We start from the raw sequence: 20,826 nt of genomic DNA on the forward strand, positions 1-20,826 counted from the left end.
CTTAATTCATCTCATTACTGTCTGCTGTTATCTAATAAACTCCATTCAAACGGGGACATTTTTTGTTTGTGGAGTATTGTGAAATTGGTGCATGATGAAAAAATTTTAACAAGCCAAAATGTTTGGCTGCACAGTTTTGTAATTTAATCTGTTTATCATCTTTGGCCTCACGGCATGAAGGGTTTTGTGTTGCTGTTGGACTGGAGCGGATTGTAAAGCACCATCTGTCATTTTCTGATCTTAACCAGTTGATTACTATCATATGTCATTTGGACTGACACATGATACACTGTCAGAAAGGTACACATTGGTACCAAATGTATACATGATGGTACATTTTGGACCTTTTTAACAGGTCAGCTTAGAAAATTTTTTGACCATTTTTATTTTTGGTTTATGGGTGAGTTTTTTTTTCTCTACTGTGTTTAGTATCCGGTTGCCAAGTCTAACGTCATGTGCCAACTCCAGGTCCAACCGCTAACAGATGTCATAGAGAGATAACAAAAATCACGGTCTATTATACACTTGTATCATAATGAAAAACTACCAAAAACACCCAGTCCTAATTTTTATCTCCTTAACAAAATCCGAGATGAACAGACATGGATTTATGGACATTGATTTTTTTATGAATTATTAATATATTGATGTCTTTGATTCTGGGAGCCTGAGACGGCAGTTTACACGTGAGTTTATACATTTTTTTCTTAAAGGGACAAACAGTAGGATTTACCGCCATCTAGTGTTGAAGTTGTATTTTGCATTCAAACGAACAGTGCTCTCTAGCGCCTCGCTTTTCCAAATGCGTGTTGCAACTATGGTATCCGTTATGTACTCACTGATCTCCTTGTCCGTTTTGGCTGGTTCATGTGTTCTAAATGAAAACGCGTTGGTAGGCTAGTGTTTTTTGTCCCTCTCTGCTATTATAGTTTATCAATATGGCGTAACGACATGGAAGCCTCATTGGACTTACCCGTTCAATGTAAGTAAAGAGAAGAAATTCTAAGCTTACAAAGAATCAGATCACTGGCAGAGGTCATTTGACTCTAATTAGGACATATTTATGAATAAAGACATTGATTTTGATTAATAAAACACTTAAAACCCTACTTACTGTCCCTTTAAATGTGTGCTATGAATAAATAGTGCTAATAATCAGCTGTTTAAATAATACCCTCTGTTGAAATGAGTGGAGGTATGGACCCGGAAACAGCATTTCATACGTCATCACTTAACAACCAGATAGCATACTTCTCACTGTTATAGCATAATACTTACTGTGCATTCACACCAACAAAGTGGCCAAAAGTCATTCTTTTTCAATAAGAGCCGGTGGCAAGCAGTGGCACGGTGCAACTTGGACAGTGTGAGCATCGAGCAAAGTTTAAGGGGTGATTTACATATTGCGTCTTTTGCGCACTGAAGTTCGCGGTATGCACGCTCATAATGGAGGCTATGCGGTAGCTCGAGTTAAAAACATTAACATCAGCACGGCATCAAGTTAAAAACATTTCAACTTTTCAGAATGCGTCAAGCGCACCGCAGGTCATGTGACAAGAACCTATACGCACCTAGTGTTTTTCACTCGAACGGCACCTAAATAAAGCTCAACTTTATGGTAATGAGCTATGATGCTGTTCAGGGGCAACCAATTGGAAGGCAGAAACCGCCGCTTGAGGGGATACCAGAGAATGCATTCGAGCGTCAGAGCGTCCACTACACTTTATCTATAGTGTCGTTGGCAGGGCAGCCAGAGCGTTTTTTGACACTCTTCCCGGCGGTGGTGTGAACGTACAGTTATGCTGCATGCACACCGCCAGCAACTATCAAGGCAGAGCGACACAAACTTCTTAATTTCAATGGAAGCTCGCAGACACGAGCGACAGTCACCCTTGGCGACAGGAAGGGGGTGTGTCTTGTTGCTTACTTCGTCACTGTTTGTCGCTAGTTTCTTTTTGAATAAGGTTATTAGCTGGCGCTCCAAATGACAATAGACGGATGCTTCAATATCATTGTTTGTCAATCTCAAAAGTGAAGCATGAAGTTGTTCTTAAATTTGTCATGTAGCTGGACACGCCCACTTCCTGTAGCCAACATTCACTTGTGTCACGGAATATTGCCAAGCTTCCACTGAAATTAAAGACTTGTTAGTCGTTAACTCCATGTGCACGTCATAGGCTTTACTGTTTCTGCAGTACTTTGTAAACCATGCATATTTTTGTGAGCACACTGCGTACTGTATCGTCATTTAATTACAGTAAATGTGTATATAATGACTTTGAGGTTGTTTGGCAAACTGCTGTTCAAAACTTCTAACTTTGCAATTGCATAAGCATGATGATTTGCATAGTATTTATGCTAAAATTCCAGCAGTACAGAAGGTGAAACTAATATCTGCTTTCCGGTGATAATGCGATGCAGGAAACATCAAGAGCCGAGCTGTTAAAGACCCCGGCAGTTTTGTTCCCTTTTCTATTATAAATTACATGAGTTGAGTGACCTTTATTCTTATAAAACCTCAGGCTTCTCCTTCAGTAAGGTTTTAACAGGTTTATTTTCGAGTGTGCAGAGGTAAACAGGTTGTTAGTATTGCACATTATTGAGCTCTGGCCAGTTGAGCGATGAAATATCCAGTCAGTCTGACAGAAATGATTTTGGAGGAAATGTAACGGTTCGCTTTATTGCCATTTAAAAACAATTTCCTATTTCGTCCAACCTAATCCCTTTTGTCATCGAATGCATTGCAACATGCTGCTACAAATGTACATTTACTGTATACCTAAAGTATTAATGCACTTTTAAAATACATTTCACTGTTCATTCGTGTCCATTCCTATGTTAGATTCTGTTAAAAGCTGATATCTGCAGAAACGTAAGGCTTTTAATGTGATCTTCACTCCAGAGAGCACAAGAGTTTCTGATCTTAGCCGTCAGGGTCTATTAAGCCCATTTTATGATGCCATGCGTACTGCAGAACATTAAAGCAAGACATCAGTATCAGCAAATTTGCGAGCCGTCGTGCCAGAAGCTGCAGGAGAGTCACACGCCCCAGTGCCACCTGCTGAAGAGTCATATGCCATTAAATCAAGAGGATGCACGAACATTCAATTTCCACTTTCAGCCTTCCAGTACGGCTGGCAGTGGATTTGTGGAGTGTGGAATTGAGAATAAAATGAATCTGGCTTTGATCGTTCATTTATTGTTTTTGGCCTGAACACAAGCCATCACTGATTCTAATAAATGGGAGATGATTGGATATAGCGCGTGAATCATGTAGGCCGTCTGATGATCATTTTGTGGTGATTTTGAATCATTATTGTTTATTGTAATTGCACGAAACAATGCCCTCAAAATTTCTCCTTTTGTTTTATTTGAAAGAAAATCAGATGGGTTTAAAACATAGAAGTTGATGAACGGTCCCCTTTATCATTAATCCTTGCATTGTTCGTTCATTAAAACGTAATACATATCTGTCATTTCTTCCCTTGCGCTGCTTCTTCCCACAGTCTCATCCTTTCATATTAAACATCAAATATTAAACCCCTATTAATATCAGATGAAACAAATGACCTGTGTTCTCTTTAATCAGTTCACTGACACAATAATAACTCAACTGTTACATCCGTTCAGCAGCTGTGAGGTTTCGGTGTTGAATTGTACAGTGTAATGACTTCAACCTTTGCATTAATCCTGTTAATGAGCTTTAATTAAATCTGCTATATTTAGCAGGATTCTGACACGTGTAGTTACTATAGAGGAACGGCGCTGTGGACTATGGGGTAGTTTGTCTGTTTGATGGCAGTGTCTGTGTCAAGTGTGTTCAGGCTTATTTGCTAATAATAATCTATATTGAGCATATGCAAATGTTATCCTGTTTTCCTGGTGATTACAGCTTAGCATGTTAATGTGAAGCCATTTATAGCTGGGATGTTTCTTGTCTCTGTAAGCATAATTTGAAAGCAGCAATAAACTGTTTTCGGCTTTTAGGGCACAGTCAAAGCAACAGCTTCAGTTTAGCTGCTTGATGTCAAAACCACATGTCCCTCTGGCATCAGGGACAACATTAGTCATACACTTATAACATTAGGCACATAGTGGTGTGAAAAGTGCTGGCCCCCTTTCTGATTTAAATTGTTTTGCATGTTGTCACACTTTAATGTTTGAGATCATGAAACAAATTTAAATTTCAATCAAAGATAACACAAGTAAACACAACATGCACAGTTTTTAAACTAAGGTTTTAAACCACATGGCCCTGTGTGAAAAAGTGCTCTAAGAAATCACTTAAATAGGAGCTGGTTGACAAAGTGAGGTAGACCAAACGATCATCAAAAGCTACACGTTGAGATCAAGATAAATTCAGGAACAAATGAAAAAAGGAAAAAAAGTTTTTGAGATCTATCAATATCGGTTAAAGGTTATGAGGCAATTTCTAAAGCTTTGGGACTCCAGTGAACCACATAAAGACCCATTATTCACAAATGGCGAAATAATGGAACTGTGCTGAACCCTCTCCGAGAGTGTCCAGTTGAACAAAATTACTCCAAGAAGCGAACTTTGGTTCTGCAGCAGGACAATGATCCAAAACACACTAGCAAGTCCACAGCTGAATGGCTGAAGAAAAACAAAATTAAGACTTTGGAGTGGCTTGGTCAAAGTCCTGACCTCAATCCTATTGAGATGCTGTGGCATGAGCTTAAAAAGGCTCGAAAACCCTTCAATGTGGCTGAATTCCAACAATTCTGCAAAGATGAGTGGGCCAAAATTCCTCCACAGCGCTGTAACAGACTCATTGCAAGTTATCGCTAACGCTTAATTGCTTTAGTGTCAGACACTCTTCTAGACACTCTTCTAGTGTGTATCACTCTTCTAGACACTCTTTTAGGGTCAGACCCTCTTCTAGACACGCTTCTAGTGTCAGACACACTTTCTCAACCGTCTTCCAGTGTCAGACACTTCTAGACACTCTTCTAGTGTCAGACACTCTTTGTGACACTCTTCTAGTGTCAGACACTCTTCTTTACACTCTTCTAGCCCCTCTTCTAGCATTAGACACTCTTCTAGACACCCTTCTAGTGTCAGAAACTCTCCTAGACACTCTTCTAGTGTCAGACACTCTTCTAGACAATTTTCTAGTGTCAGACACTCTTCAAGACAATCTTCTAGTGACAAACACTCTTTTAGACACTCTTCTAGTGGCAGACACTCTTTTTAGACACTCTTCTAGTGTCAGGCACTCTTCGAGACACTCTTTTTCTGTCAGACACTCTTTTTACACTCTTCTAGTCCCTCTTCTAGCATAAGACACTCTTCTAGACACTCTTCTAGCATTATACACTCTTCTAGACACCCTTCTAGTGTCAGATACGCTTCTAGACACTCTTCTAGTATCAGAAACTCTTCTAGACACTCTTCTACTGTTAGACACTCTTCTAGACACTCTTCTAGTGTCAGATACGCTTTTAGACACTCTTCTAGTATCAGAAACTCTTCTAGACACTCTTCTACTGTTAGACACTCTTCTAGACACTCTTCTAGTGTCAGACACTCTTCTAGACGCTCTTCTAGTGTCAGACAGTCTTCTAGACACTCTTCTAGTGTCAGACACTCTTCTAGACAACAGTCTAGTGGGAGACACTTCTAGACACTCTTCTAGCATCAGACACTCTTCTTGACACTCTTCTAGCCCCTCTTCTAGCATTAGACATTCTTCTAAACATTCTTCTAGTGTCAGACACTCTTCTAGACACTCTTCTACTGTTAGACACTCTTCTAATGTCAGACACTCTTCTAGACACTCTTCTAGTGTCAGACACTCTTCTAGACACTCTTTTAGTGTCAGACACTCTTCTAGACAATCTTCTAGCGGCAGACACTCTTCTTGACACTCTTCTAGCCCCTCTTCTAGCATTAGACACTCTTCTAAACATTCTTCTAGTGTCAGACACTCTTCTAGACACACTCTTCTAGCATCAGACACTCTCCTAACATCAGACACTCTTCTAGACACACTCTTCTAGCATCAGACACTCTCCTAACATCAGACACTCTTCCTAACACTCTTCTAGTGTCAGGCTCTTATCTAGCATCGGACAACTTCTAGTGTCAAATACTCTCGTAGCATTAGAGCCAGCATCCGATACCATTGTGATCAAATAGAGTGTTTCACTCTAATGGGTGTGAGAAATTTAAAACTGTACATCTGAGATTCATCTGAAAATATTGCCTTCTCATATCACATAATTGTTATTGTGTACGTGCGTGCATGCATGAGAGAGAGAGATTGTGCATAGATAACATTATAAATAGAGTTTCCGATGGGCATGTTCAAAATTAATTCCAAAATAATTGTAGGAGTTGTGCGTGTGTGCAGAGCCCCATACATTGGTATGATGCCCGGTTGTCGGGCGAAGGCAAAGAAGAACGAGCAAAGCTCTGCATGGACACATAAAGAACATCAAATGTCTTTCCCACAATCTTTAGCAATATCAAAGAAAAATGCTTTTCATTTGACCTCAAACAAGGTCGAGATCGCACTGGGACATAATTTTATTCTCTGAGTTTTCTTTCAATAGCTGTTAAATTAAAATAATAAACAATCACAGTACAAGGACAAAACATCAGTGTGGGTTGGTATGTCAGAGACTTGAGTAACGATCACACCATAAAACAATTATATCAGACCCTACAATAAATCTGGGCAAAATCATACATTGCCCAGGAACAAGGTTCAAAACGTAAAGATTTAAGTAGAGTTTGTATCTGAGCTCCTCTCATCCCCTCATAACTCCTTCAGCAATGATGACATGCTGTTAGATTGCCGTCTTCCTGTTCTCGAAAGGTTAAACTAGGATCTGAGTCAGGATTTGCCAGCTTCCCAGGGCCAAGCTAAAATGTCATATTGGTTCTAAAAGCGCACTGTAATGTGTAAATGTGTACAGACATGCTCAGTGATGCACGCCGGCCCTGTGGATGTCACCAACAGTGGTATCTGAGGAGATTTCAGTATAAGCGCCCTGCATGATTCCCATCACATGGATGCAAGCAGAAGATATTCCCAATACATATTTCATGCTAACATATATAATGTGGAGAATATAAAAAAGTATAAAGCCACAAATACAAGTGGCTTCATAAGGATTTGTAATAAAGTAGACATAACAACATATAAACAGAGTTTAACAATACAACACAGTAATGATTAAAGGCTCTTCTAAAGAAAAATGTTTATTAGGAGGATCGATTTAGATGAATTTACAATGTCTTTGGGTAACATTAGCAAATCCCTCTCTTTCCAGGGCAGGCATATATTATCAAATGTCTTATGTCAGTAGAAGAAATTTTGTATCTCAGTGTGTGTCTGAAGAGTGTATATAACTCGCTTATGTAAGATAAACTGTTCAATTGGTAGCAGAATAGCCTGAAAAGAAACACTGCATCAGTTTGTGTATGTTTGTGTGTGTGTGTGTGTTTGTGTGCGTGCATGCGTGCATGTGTGTGAGACAGAGAGAGAGAAAGAGCTGCGGTCAGTGTGTGTCTGTAAGCGTGCTGCGGTCACTGTGTCTGTAAGCGTGCTGCGGTCACTGTGTGTGTGTGTGTGTGTGTGTGTGTGTGTGTGTGTGTGTGTGTGTGTGTGTGTGTGTGTGTGTGTGTGTGTGTGTGCGTGTGCGTGTGCGTGTGTGTGCGTCTGGGCTGTGGTAAGAGTGCTATGGATGAGTGCACTTGCTGAAACAGCTAAACGGATGAATCACTGTGCACGTGGGAATGTTTGTATTTGAAAGAGAGAGAGAGAGCGAGGGATAGAGAGAGAGAGAGAGAGAGAGAGAGAGAAAGCGAGAGAGAGAGAGAGAGAGAGAGGATGTATTATAGTGAATCTAACAAAAACATGTCCAGGTCACACAAAGGGGAAAAATAACATAGAATTACATGAAGCCTTTTAAAGCCAATAATATGTCTTGCACTGTGACATCATTTTCTTAACAAGCAATTGCTCCAGTTACTGTAAAGCATCTGGACATGTTGTGTTCTTATTTTTGGTAATTTGTATTGTGATTCTCATTACTGTCATACAGTAGTTTTTCTTTATTGTAGTGCACTAAAAGAAATACTGTCAATGTGTACTGTTGCTGTAAGAGGTAAAAATAAGGATATGCTTAAAAGTAGTCTTTAAAATTTCAATTTTATTTTATTTATATAGCGCTTTTCACAATTGTTGAATTGTTTCAAAGCAGATGCAGGAGAAAACACAGAAAAATCGATGGACAACATAAGCAGCAGAATACAGCGGCTAGCGTGCATAGTAAATGTAACGTTTTGAAGAGGGCGCTAAGTTAAGCCAATGTCAGCTAACTCCCCAGGGGTTGAAAAAAAAACCTAGGAGCAAACCCTATTAATTATTGTTAAAATGTCCGGTGATAGGAAATATATTTGGGCTTTGCGCTTTCAATACAAAGAAATAATCACATTTAATAGTCAGTGGCTAACGAGCATAGTAATAATGTAGCGTATAGAAGAGAGTGCTAAGTTAAGCCAATGTCAACTGACTCCCCAGGGGTGGAAACAAACTCCTAGGGGAAAAACCCTATTAATTATTGTTAAAATGTATGGTAATAGAAAAGTGAACAAATGTTTAGGAAATATTTTTAGGCTTTGCGCTTTCAATGCAAGGAAATAATTTCACATTTAATAGTCAGCGGCTAGCGAGCGTAGTAATAATGTAACGTATAGAAGAGAGTGCTAAGTTAAGCCAATGTCAGCTGACTCCCCAGGGGTGGAAACAAACTCCTATGAGAAAAACCCTATTAATTATTGTTAAAATGTCCTGTGATAGAAAAGTGAACGAATGTTTAGGAATTATAATTGGGCTTCGCGCTTTTAATGCAAATAAAACATTAAACAATTAATAGTTATAGTTAGTAGTAAAATGTAATATTGCAAATGGCACAAACGTTTTCGTTTTTTTCCTGTTTTGCAGTGAAATGTAATTCAGCATGATCTTGACAGGATTAGAAGGATCAACCCAATTACTGTGTGCTTGCAATTCAATAATGAAGTGTCTTATACTGTCATCCTGACTCTCTCTCTCTCTCTCTCTCTCTCTCTCTCTCTCTTTCTGCTTCATTCCTTTTGATAGATCACTCCTACTAGCCCTTCTTTGGAGTCGCTATGGAAACGTCCTGGTCGTGGGGGGAATATCTATAAGCAGGACCCCCCCAATTCTCTCTCTCTCTCTCTCTCTCTCTCTCTCACTTTCTCTCTCTCTCACTCACTCACTCACTCACTCACTCACTCCTTCCTAAAAGCTTTATTGGCATGATAAGCAAGAGCTTACATTGCCAGACCATTAATGGACACTGTATATACAGTATAAACAATAAAGAGCTCACATTGCATTTATTTGTGGTTTGCTAATGCGCACATCGTTATTTTTGTTGCCCATACTTACGGTTATTTGTCATTTGAATACACCCCTTAATCAAACTATTAAACTGCGGTTTGAAACGTCGTGCCCTGTTTATTGTATATACTGAATCACAAATCATGCCTGATAAAAATGACAGATCCAGGCAGCGTACCATAAAAACCAGTAAGCATTACTTACAGTAGCAACACCCAAGTAAATCTTTAACTATGAGCAGTGCATTTACAATAAATAAATGCGCAAAATAAGCAGATATTCTGTTTTTGAATGCTTTATTCTGGTTGAGAAATGTTCCACGGGTATGCGTTATTTTTTGATAACCGCACAACTAACTTTTCAAATGTCTTACAAATAGGCACCAGAGCAATGTTTGTGATAACCATGGTATAAGCGGAACAATTGACTCCGGTTCTTTGAATTATTTGAAAATTATCGCTTCGCGTCGTGCTGCATTACCACATTGGGTGTGCATTATTTTCTTATAATTCAATGGCCCGTCGTCAATTATTCCTTACATATAAACCGGCTATGCTGAAAATATAATTTATGGGGAATTTGGAGATTTGTCAGGTTTCTCACAGACAGTGACGTGGCCTATAATCCGCCTATTCATTAAAAAAGCCAGAAGGAATCTGTCAAAAGCGATACTGTTGTATCTCTTATCATGTCTGAAGAACCTGTAAATGTAAGACAAGTTTTAAAATTTGCAATTTCTCCAGTAACGGCATGAGTCGAGAGCAGACTTTCATGTGTTACTTTATGCTTCTGTTTGTGACATTTAGCGTGGGGACATGCACACATTAAAAGTGCATGCAAAGTGCCGATCAGATTTTGCTTTAGCTGTTTATGACCTTTCCCCAATAAAAGAAAACGTTTATGCATTTACCTAACCGTGCGTGCATATCGGAGGAAAGACTGTGCATATAAACAACACCAATACTCTGGCAACAGCACCCAAGTATTCATCACCCAGCAGTGATTTCTTTTTCCCCATTATTTCTTTGAAAAGTTTGTTCAGTGTGCAGGTCACGTTGAGTTTGTTTCCGCACTGGTTGACGTTTTAATATTGTTATCGGTTTCATACCCTGATGCAACTAGATTTGCAGATACTGGAAGTCTGTATGTGTTTGGATTGAATTTAATTTCTGTCATTATACAGTCATATAGGCAGTGAGCTGGATACTTGTGCCATCCTCCCTCTTCTGTGAACAACAAAACATGATGTATTCCTCCGTCATTGTGTGTTTGTAAAGAAAGTTGTTCTTCATTCAGGTTATTTTGGCTCACGTATGACTCAGTCTTCACTCGACCGCTATATTGGGCTTCTGCTGTCTGTGATTGACGGGTCTGCTGCAGTCATACATTGTGGTGAAGGAAAGTAAAGTGAGAGAATGAAGTTGGACGGCCAAAGGAGCGAGAGAGCGAGAGAAAGATGCTTTGTTAATGAGAAAACAGACGTGGTAACCTCACTGCAACCCATCACTGCGTTAAACATGCAAACAAAGCTGCTCTGTTTTACTGTATTAGTATTCTGAATGAGACAGGGGTGAGATTGAGAGCACTTGAGGCTTTGTGTTAGACGCCGTTACTCTTGGAAATAGACAATTGTATAATGAGAATATGGACACTCTTTAAAATGCAAAAACTAATTTACCGTGTGTGTGTGTGTTTTATGTACAAATATATTACTAAAGATATTAAACATACGTTCAGTCTTTTTCTGCATGAATTCATTTTTAGTCAGTATATGTATTTGACATCTGCAGTAAATCTTCCTCTTTACATTCATGCATTTGGCAGACGCTTTATCCAATGTGACATACACTGCATTATAATGGTGTTCATTTTTTAAATCAGTATGCATCTTCACTCGGATCGAACCAAGGGGCAACCTTAAGGTCTCTCTCATCAATCCAACACAGAAGTGACTTAAACTGCAATTTATCGACTGGCGCCAGAGACTGGCTGCAAAAGGGAGTCAATCCCATAGCCCTCCCATGTTAAAATGTCCAACTTTACTGCAGAAACAAATATGTTTAAAACCTGGTACAATAGGTGGTTTTGGTCTATATAGCTAATTTTTCACTTAGTAACAACTCATCTGTTTAAATTATATTAATGAGCACCTATGGTCCGATTCACGATTTTATATTTCCTTTGTTGTGTAAGTGTGTGTTAGTACATGTTAACGATATGCAAAAGGTACAAACCCCAAAGTAAACGATGATGCGAGTTATCGTCTCCAACGAAAATCTCTTTTCTTGGACTACAATAAACACACGGATTGTAGGCAACAGTTTACTTTCTGGGATTGGTCATGTAGGCAAGACTGACATTATCATAATTCCTCCCCCTTTGACTCACAGCCTGTAAGTTAACCCCTATTAGCATTACATTGTGGGCGAATCTTTCAAACATGGTAAAGAGCGTCACATTTCTGGCTGACATCAGAGGTATTCAGACCAATCACAACATACAGTTTAGCTGGTCAATCAGGGACACAGCGCTTTTCAAATCTGTACGTTTCAGTAAGAGAGTGAAATCTGCAGCTACAAAAATGTGCAGTATGTGGAAAATAATTAGTTTTTTAACCATAAACCACGCAAACACATTGTATTATACCAAATACACAAAATAAAGTTTTTAGCAATGAAATAGGTGCTCTTTAAGCTTTAAAGTTCTGCATAATCAAGGGAATGTCCCCTTGAGTGACAGGTGGATCACCGATACTGTCACAACCGTCAAGTTAGGTGGGTGTGGTTTTGGCAACAAGGCACCTTGGCTACACCCACGTTCTGCCTCTTTGGCCATTTTTGGTTATCCGAAGTGAGGCACTGCCAAAACGGCTCCACCCACTTTGGTCATCAAAAATGCTCTTCAGAAACCTATGGATGACGCCACAGACACCACGTCCATGTTTTATACGGTCTATGGATCGAACCAATGACCTTTGCTAATGAACCTTGCTAATTTTTGTAGGATTTTGTTGGAATTTAATTTCTTAATTAACTGTAGAAGAAATCCCTGAGACAGAGTTTATTCTCAAATGAAATATGACTCAATGAAAGCTATGAGAGAGATGTCTGATGTCTATGTTTGGCTGTCTTCCATTAATAAAATCCATACACAAAGTTGCTTATCTCTGATACCTGCAGTGAACATAAAACTGCAACCTGTCCAAACATCTGCTGCTGCTTTTTCATATTTCTGTGTTTTTTTTTTTTGCTATAATGTACTGTATACACATCAGCAGCAGTACACTTCTGTCCTTGATGTGTTGTTTTTCATCTAGAAAGAAATAATTTCACCTTAACCAAGGTCTGTTTTTGAGTCTGTGTTTTTCTTGAATCATATCAAGGACAAAGATTTGCTTTTATCTTTGGTAAAATCCATCATGTGTGCCTGCATGTACAGTATGAACAAGGCTTTCATGATTTTGGGGTGTACATGGGTTTAAAATTGCGATATTTGCATAATTTTTTTTTCCCTCTGGCATATATATTGCGATATGTGAGGAATTGGACGGCTTCATTGGATGTCTTGAAAATCTTTTTTTAAAGGTGCAATGTGTAACTTCTAGGAGGATCTCTTGATAGAAATGCAATATAATCGACATAAATATATTATCAGTGGTGTACAAGCATGCCGCACAAGCCCTGAAAAGTGAAACCAAAACGTCCCCTCCAGGTCCTAGTATAGGTCATAAACCCCGCCGACCCCATGTTATTCAATGGGACTTAAGACCAACTAAACAATTTAATTACACTTCAATTATCTTTTTCCGAAGTTGGTTTCTGTCATTTACTGTAGTTTTTATCACGCTGATGTAAATTCAAGTGTTTGTTTTAAAAATAAGTTTTGTTTTTAGTTAGTTAATAATGCTATAAAGCTATAATGCAGAAAAACGTTCTGCGTCATTAGCCGCCATTGGTGTGTACCACGCTGCATGACGATTTCGCAAATTGACGTTGTTGCGGGAAACACGTTGAAAAATCTGAACTTTGGCGGATATTCACGCCGCGTTAACAAATCAGAAGATTGCTCTAGTAGTGACGCGATCACAGAAAGAGAGCAGAGTTGCAGAAGCCCCTTCCATGACGCGAATTGCCACGTGAATGTCTCAAACAGAGATGGGACCAAGTCACACATGTACAAGTCTCAAGTAAGTCTCAAGTCTGAACCTTCAAGTCTCAAGTAAGTCCCAAGTATTTTTTTTCTTGGGCAAGTCAAGTCAAGTCGAGTCACAGGCTATATCAAGTCAAGTCAAGTCCTGTAGTAGGTCAAGTCAAGTCCAAGTCAAGTCACCTTATTATTGTAATTTTACCTGCAGAATCTGATCTTAATAAAGTGAAAGGACAGATATAGAAAGTAACTATCAGGAAATTACAAGCATTTGGATTTGCATGTTGAGTAAAATACATCATGGAATCAAACAAAATTGTAACTTCATCAATTATTTGTTTTTCACTTCTGCCAACTGTGTTTGAAATGTTTGGAATTTTCAACATTGAGTCCATAAAACAAATAACATCTTAAACACAGTTTACCGACAACATTAAACTTTGTTACATTTCTCCTCTCTCTCTCAGACACACACACGCTCTCTCGCTCTCTCTCAAACATGCGGCCAGAAAAAACGAGCGCGTCGCAACGCGTATCTTCCCTTCGCGCGCCTACATTTGAAATAACGAACTTGGGCGCGCAAAAGACGCGACATGTGAACCACCCCTAACATTGTAGAATCAAGTCATTTTTCTTTGTGTGTGTGTGTCTGTGTGTGTGTGTTCAGGTGGCAAACTTAAAAAAGTAGCCAAGTCTCGTGCCGCTCAGATCAAGGGAAGTATTAAAAAAAATAAATACAAATTATTTGGCCCACATTTGTCCCCAACACACTATGATGAGGGCTACTTTAGCTATTATTGCATTAGCTAACCACCAACTAACCAGATATTAACAAATTGACAAGCAGTTAATGGCATTCTACTCTGGGCAAAATGGTTGTCGTCTGGCTGTCCGTGATTTTAATGTTGCATGTCTTGCAACGCACTGTTCGTCTTTTGCCATCTTGTTGAAGCCAAAAGCGATGACACTTTGTACCCCTCCGGCTGACATGTTGATATTTGATCTAAGTGGGCGTGGTGTGCGTAAGGTACGCGAGGGCATGACGGATGATAGTGTCTTTTTAGTCATGACAACGGCATTCTCAGCCGGCGCTCCAGCTTGGTCAACTTAATTTTTTTAAATAATTTATATATTTTATATTTAAACTGAAAACATGATGTGATTAACACTCAAGTCATTCAAGTCATCGTGTCTCAAGTCAAGTCAAGTCCCGAGTCTTTAACTTCCAAGTCCGAGTCAAGTCTCAAGTATTTTATTTTTTGTCAAGTCAAGTAACAAGTCACAAAAATAGCGACTCGAGTCGACTCGAGTCCAAGTCACCAAGTCACAAGTCCCCATGTCTGGTCTCAAATGACTAGAATTTCATGCGCGAATGAAGCAAGTAAACTCAAAATGCTCAAGTGTCCAACTACGCGTGAATAGTGCATTTTTGTGCATCTACCGCGGCTGGTGTGAACGCCACATAAGAGGATTAACTTTTGCCCTGCATTTCTTATGTAGCTCACAGATTTATCTTTGCCATCTAAAAACAATATTGTGCAGCCTTAGTGTGAACTAGCCTGTTGCAGAAGACCAGATTTTTATTAAAGATGTTTAAAAATGTTTTAATAAAGACATCTAAACTTTTACAGTAGAATAGATTTTTATTTCTATAAACCAGCAAAGGTTTGCATTAGATTTTATAAAATGCTGGTGATTTTCATGGGTAAATTGGTTTACTTTAAAGGAACGCCCACATTTTGGGAATTTAGCTTATTCACCGTATCCTCCAGAGAAAGATAAGTCCATACATACCTTTTTCATCTCCGTGCATGCTGTAACTCTGTCTGACGCAGCCCCCACTAGCTTAGCTTAGCACAAAGACTGAAAGTGAATGGCTCCAGCTAGCAAACTGCTCCCAATAAGTGACAAAATAACGCGAACCTATTTATATGTTGTGATTTGTGTAGTCACACTGTGTACAAATAACAAGTTCATGTGAGACATAGCCATCTTTTAACAGTATACATACTGTATATTCTCAGAGGGCGAAGCGCTGCTACATGGGCGGAGTGATTTGCACAACAACTCTGACCGAACTCTCTGCTCCTCACCACTGGGCTTCTCGGTTGCTCCGAGCAAATCACTCCGCCCAAGTAGCAGTGCTTTGCCTTCAGAGAATATAGTTCCCAGTATGTATACTGTTAAAAGATGGCTATTTCTCATATGACCTTGTTATTTGTACACGCTGTGACTATACAAATCACAACACATAAATAGGAAAATGTTTGCGTTGTTTTGTCACTTATTGGGAGCGTGTGCTGGCTGGGGCCATTCACTTCCGGACTTTGTGCTAAGCTAGGCTGGCGGGGGCTGCGTCGGACAGAGTTACAGCATGCACGGAGATGAGAAAGGTATGTATGGACTTATCTAACTCTGGAGGATACGGTGAATAAGCTAAATTCCCAAAATGTGGGCATGTTCCTTTAACACGCTTTACACAAGTATGCAGTGTCCGCTATAGTTGTGGCAATACTGAGAATGCATTGCATGCTTTGATGCATTTTTATTTGCAGGCACACATTGAAAAACTGCCAAGCAGTTCAATACTGCTGCAGGCAGAAGGTCTTTACATTCAATTGTGAAGATTCGTCTTCCTGCTGACAGCCTAATATTCGGTTTTCTTTCCATTAAACCTTGTTGAAGTTTGATTTGATCCGTTTTCTCTTCTCCACAGGTCCCGTGGTGGGCTGATTCCTCACCTCGTGCATCTCTTTCATCTCTCCTCCTCTGAACTCTAGAAGACTCTGAGGAGCGAGACCATGGCTCTCTTTTCATCTCGATGCTCTCCCTGCCTCCTCCTGTTCCTGTTTGTCGTCCTTTCTCTTCCTCCGTCCTGCGTTCCGGAGTCTCACCGCGAAGGACCGTCTCTCCAGCCCTCCTTCTCTCCCACAGAATTTTCCACAAAACTTTACAGTTACCTGAATGAAAGTTACAACAGCACTGTTCAAAACAAGAAGTGTTCTGACCTGGTCAAGTGCAACCCTGGAATTATTTTGCCGGTTTGGAAACCTCTGAATCCGGGTCTCGCAGAACAGATCGCCAGGGCCGTCATCTATTTTGTCTGTCTCATGTACATGTTTCTGGGAGTGTCAATCATCGCTGATCGATTCATGGCTTCCATAGAGGTTATCACATCCCAGGTGAGTTATTACTAAGAAAACAAATCTTATTCTCATGCATGTTGATTTGTTTCGTAGACCTCCCCTACTAAAAAAACAAGTGCTGGTTTTGGCCACTTTTTTAGCTTGACCAAGCTGGGAGGACCATCTTGAACCAGCTACTTTTAAGACCAGCTAAAAAAGTGGCCAAAACCCCTCTAAACCAGCCTGCTAAACTAGCTAAAACCAGGATGAGAGCTTAGTCTGGTTTTGGCTACTTTTTCAGTAAGGTCAACTTTAAATAATTGCATTGTTTTAGCACAGATGTTTTATAAAGCGTTAAATTGTGTTTGTTTGTTTGCTATTCACATTAACTACTTTTGTTTTTTTTCCAAAATGTCCTTGAATGTTCTTAATAGCAAAAAGGACATTGTCAGGCTGGCACTGTACATTTGATCTATTTTCTTAATAGTTCACCCAAAAATGAAAATTCTTTATATTTCCATGGCTATATTACTTTCTTTGCTTCTGTTTGCACTTTTATGTTTAGTTTTTCATCAGTCACAGATTTAAACATCATTGTAAAGAAAATAGTTGCATTAAAATCATTTTACAGACTTTCTTTAAAAACATCTCCTTCAGTCGAGCTGGAGCTTCGAAAGTAATTGCAGTTATAAAACCAAAAAATAATCATGGCTCTTCAGCCTTTGATCGTTTAATGGTATGCAATTGCTTGCAGGGTGCTGGATGATTTTCGTCAGCACTCGTCTGGTAAAGATCGCCCACGTCTCTCGCCTCTGCTGACTCATGCTGCATAAACCTGTCGCTTTTATAAAGTATAGGCTAGTTTTCTATAGTCAATATTTTATTTCACCACTTTGTTAAAGTAAGCCAGCTTAAGAGGCCTAGTCAGAATAACAACTTAGTTTAAAATGACTGTTGAAGCAGCCTGATTTAAATTGTATTCACATAGCAAGCAAACTATTCATACTTAATTCTGCAGTAAAAAAAAACTTGATTGCGAATGTGATTAAACAACATGTAAAGCAACCATTACACCTCAGTTGCAAATATTCGCTAGATCAGTGTTACTCATTGCGCGGCTAGGCAAGCTTTAAAGGGATAGTTCACCCAAAAATGAAAATAATGTAATAATGACTAACCCTCATGTAAGACCTCCGTTCATCTTCAGAACACAGTTTAAGATGTTTTATATTTAGTTCGAGAGCTTGCTGACCCTCCATTGAAAATCTAGTAACCGTATACTGTCCATGTCCAGAAAGGTAATAAAAACATAATCAAAGTAGTCCATGTGACATCAGTGGGTCAGTTAAAATGTGTTGAAGCATCGAAAATACATTTTGGTCCAAAAATACAAAAATTACAACTTTATTCAGCATCGTCTTCACTTCTGCGTCTGTTGTAAAGCGCATGCGCTAGACTAAAGTCACGTGACTGCAGTGACGCGGCTGACGTGTTATCTGGTGTGCCCCAGCTGTTTTGTATTTTGTTTTGTTTTTTGTGCGCCCAGGCTTTGTTTACAGTCTAAGGGAGACACACACTGGGAAAAAAAAGGATAAATGAGGATAACACATCAGCCATGTCACTGCAGTCACGTGACTTTAGTCTCGCGCATGCGCTTCACAAAAGACGCGGAAGAGAAGACAATGCTGAATAAAGTCGTAATTTTTGTTATTTTTGGACCAAAATGGATTTTCGATGCTTCAACACCGATGTCACATGGACTACTTTGATGATGTTTTTATGGCCTTTCTGGACATGGACAGTATACCGTACATAGTTTGGAATGACATGAGTCATTAATGACATTATTTTCCTTTTTGGTTGAACTATCACTTTAATTTGTGGCTCGCATGGCAGTAAATAATACAGTGATTTGATCATGCAGGCATGCGCTTTTTCTGTCTTTTCTGCTCCGGACGCTTACTTAGTGTTAGAAAACCATACCCATTATATCAAGATGCACGTCGATAAGCATCTTCAATCGTATGCACAGAGCAATTCTCATATGACATCAAAGTACTGTAAGATCAGACTGCTTTTGAATTGCTCTCATGGCACAATAATGTCACTCGCTAATCGTTCTGTTCAATGGTGCATAAAATTAAGAGAAAGGTGGCCCCCCTAGTGGTTCGGGGGGCACTGCATACGTATATCATAAGAATGCTTAGCATTAAAATCCTGTTTTTGTCGTTAAGAGAAATCATCTTGTCAAGTTACATATTTGACTGGTAAATGATAAGGAATGATTTGCTCTCTTATTTATTGCACTGCAATGAATTATGGTAACATGTCGCTACATCCAAAAGCCAGATGGCGCTCTCGTGCAGAAACTCAATCTGCGCCGCAGAAGAAGAATCCAATTACACAAGAATTACACAAGTAGCTCCAGGAAATGTGTAAGCATATTTTAGGGTGACCATACATGCCATTCTTCCCGGACTCGTCCTGGCCAGGATTTCGGTGCGTCTTCCGGAAGTCATATTTGTTGACCGCATACACCATTCAGTTAAAAACATAAGACATACAATTGTAGTTTCATTTGTACCTTAAAATGTAACAGTTGCTTCTCTGTAACAATAATAATAATCCTCTATGACGTATGCGGTCGAAAAATTATGACTTCTGGAAGATGCACTAGAAATCCTGGCTAGGACGCGTCCAGGAAGAATGGCACATATGGTGGTCACCCTAGCATATTTATATCGCTGTTCTTCAAACATTTACAGGTATTAATAAAAAATATTTATTATGAGTATATTTGACGCTTTTTTTAAATGCATGTTATAATCGACTCAAACTGTGATTTTAGATTGATAAGGATTTATCATCAATAGCCGTAGTACATAAAATAGTTCAATATCGGACAGGTATTATATGGTGTGTTGCGAAATATCGTTACACCGCTACTAGATACAGTAGATAAAATTACTGGAAGTTCAAGGACATTGCGACACCATTACCTTCGCAATCGTCTTCTTACGTTCCCCAATTTGGGAACCACAGGCCGATGATGGTGCCCTAATTTTTTTTGTCAGTTTCCCACATTAATCAAAAATCCATTAAGTCATCATTTTTGGTGCAGTAGCTCTCTTTCTCTCTCAGATTGTTCATCTTTGGCAAGACCAAGACTTTGAGTCCACCTCATTAATCACAGCACCCCTTAGAAACAAGCTTCATTTACCCTTGTCAAAACACGAGGGCACCTCTGCATGGTCGTGGGAAATGTGGCCATCATATAAACAGCATCAGGGTTAACCAAAAATAGTCTAGAGATGTTAGAGAAGAAAGGGCACACAGACTTTGTGTCATTGATGCAATGTAGGCCATCCGGCACATCATGTCCACTACATGTCTAAAATGCATTGGAGTGTGTTTGAGCTAATATGGTTAGTGTCTTATTGGCTAGTTGAGTAGCACAGGTTTGACTTTCTTTGGGGCATTTGGCTGCGGATACCAGTCGTATCCACGTATACCAGGCTGTGTGGAAAAAATAAATAAAATAGTTGATGTAACAGGATGATGCTAACAATGCCAGGGTTGTCAGTTTGATTCCCAGGAAACACACGTATAGATAAAATATATAGCTTGAATGCACTCTAAGTCGCTTTGGATAAAAGCATCTGCCAAATGCATAAGCATAACATGTAATAAAGTGCATAATTTAAATGCACTATGCAATCTGTGGCATTTCATAAAAGTGTCTCTCAATTGCTTAAAAGCAGCTATTGTTGAGAATGCACACTGTGCAGCCGTAAATCATAAAGTAAATAAGGATTGTGAAGGTTGTGGACATAACAAGATCGGTAGCCTTAGTTCTTCCCTGCCGAAGGCATCTCATGCACGCAGAGGATCTGAAAGATGTCTCATCATGACCGCTACTCTCAGTATCTGTTGGGCACTTTGCAAATTATTAAAGGAAAGTGTTGCCAAGGTCGTGCTTCACTGAATGAGAGGATGCTGACGGTCGAACTTCTGCACCGTAAACGCTTCGGAGCCTGCAGCCAAACCGAGCTAAACAAACTCCATCTGAATTCTTTATCCCTGAGGAAACAAATGAGCCATGGCAGGTTGAGCGACTGCAGGTGCAATGAAAACACAAACAGTTTAAACAATCGGAAA

General features: G+C 39.4%; 1 protein-coding gene across 4 annotated transcripts in view; it reads left to right on the forward strand.

The window, feature by feature from the left end:
* The window catches only part of slc8a2b (solute carrier family 8 member 2b), a 122,330-nt gene that overhangs the window by 73,011 nt on the left and 28,493 nt on the right, over window positions 1–20,826 (forward strand). For all 4 annotated transcript variants that reach the window (XM_055197443.2, XM_055197440.2, XM_055197442.2 and 1 more), the window contains exon 2: window positions 16,260–16,725. In XM_055197443.2, coding sequence (XP_055053418.2) covers window positions 16,345–16,725 — 381 coding nt within the window. In that variant the 5' untranslated portion in view covers window positions 16,260–16,344. The remainder of the gene's footprint in view (window positions 1–16,259; window positions 16,726–20,826) is intronic.

Source organism: Misgurnus anguillicaudatus, chromosome 24 (genome assembly GCF_027580225.2).
Source record: "Misgurnus anguillicaudatus chromosome 24, ASM2758022v2, whole genome shotgun sequence".
Taxonomy (NCBI): domain Eukaryota; kingdom Metazoa; phylum Chordata; class Actinopteri; order Cypriniformes; family Cobitidae; genus Misgurnus; species Misgurnus anguillicaudatus.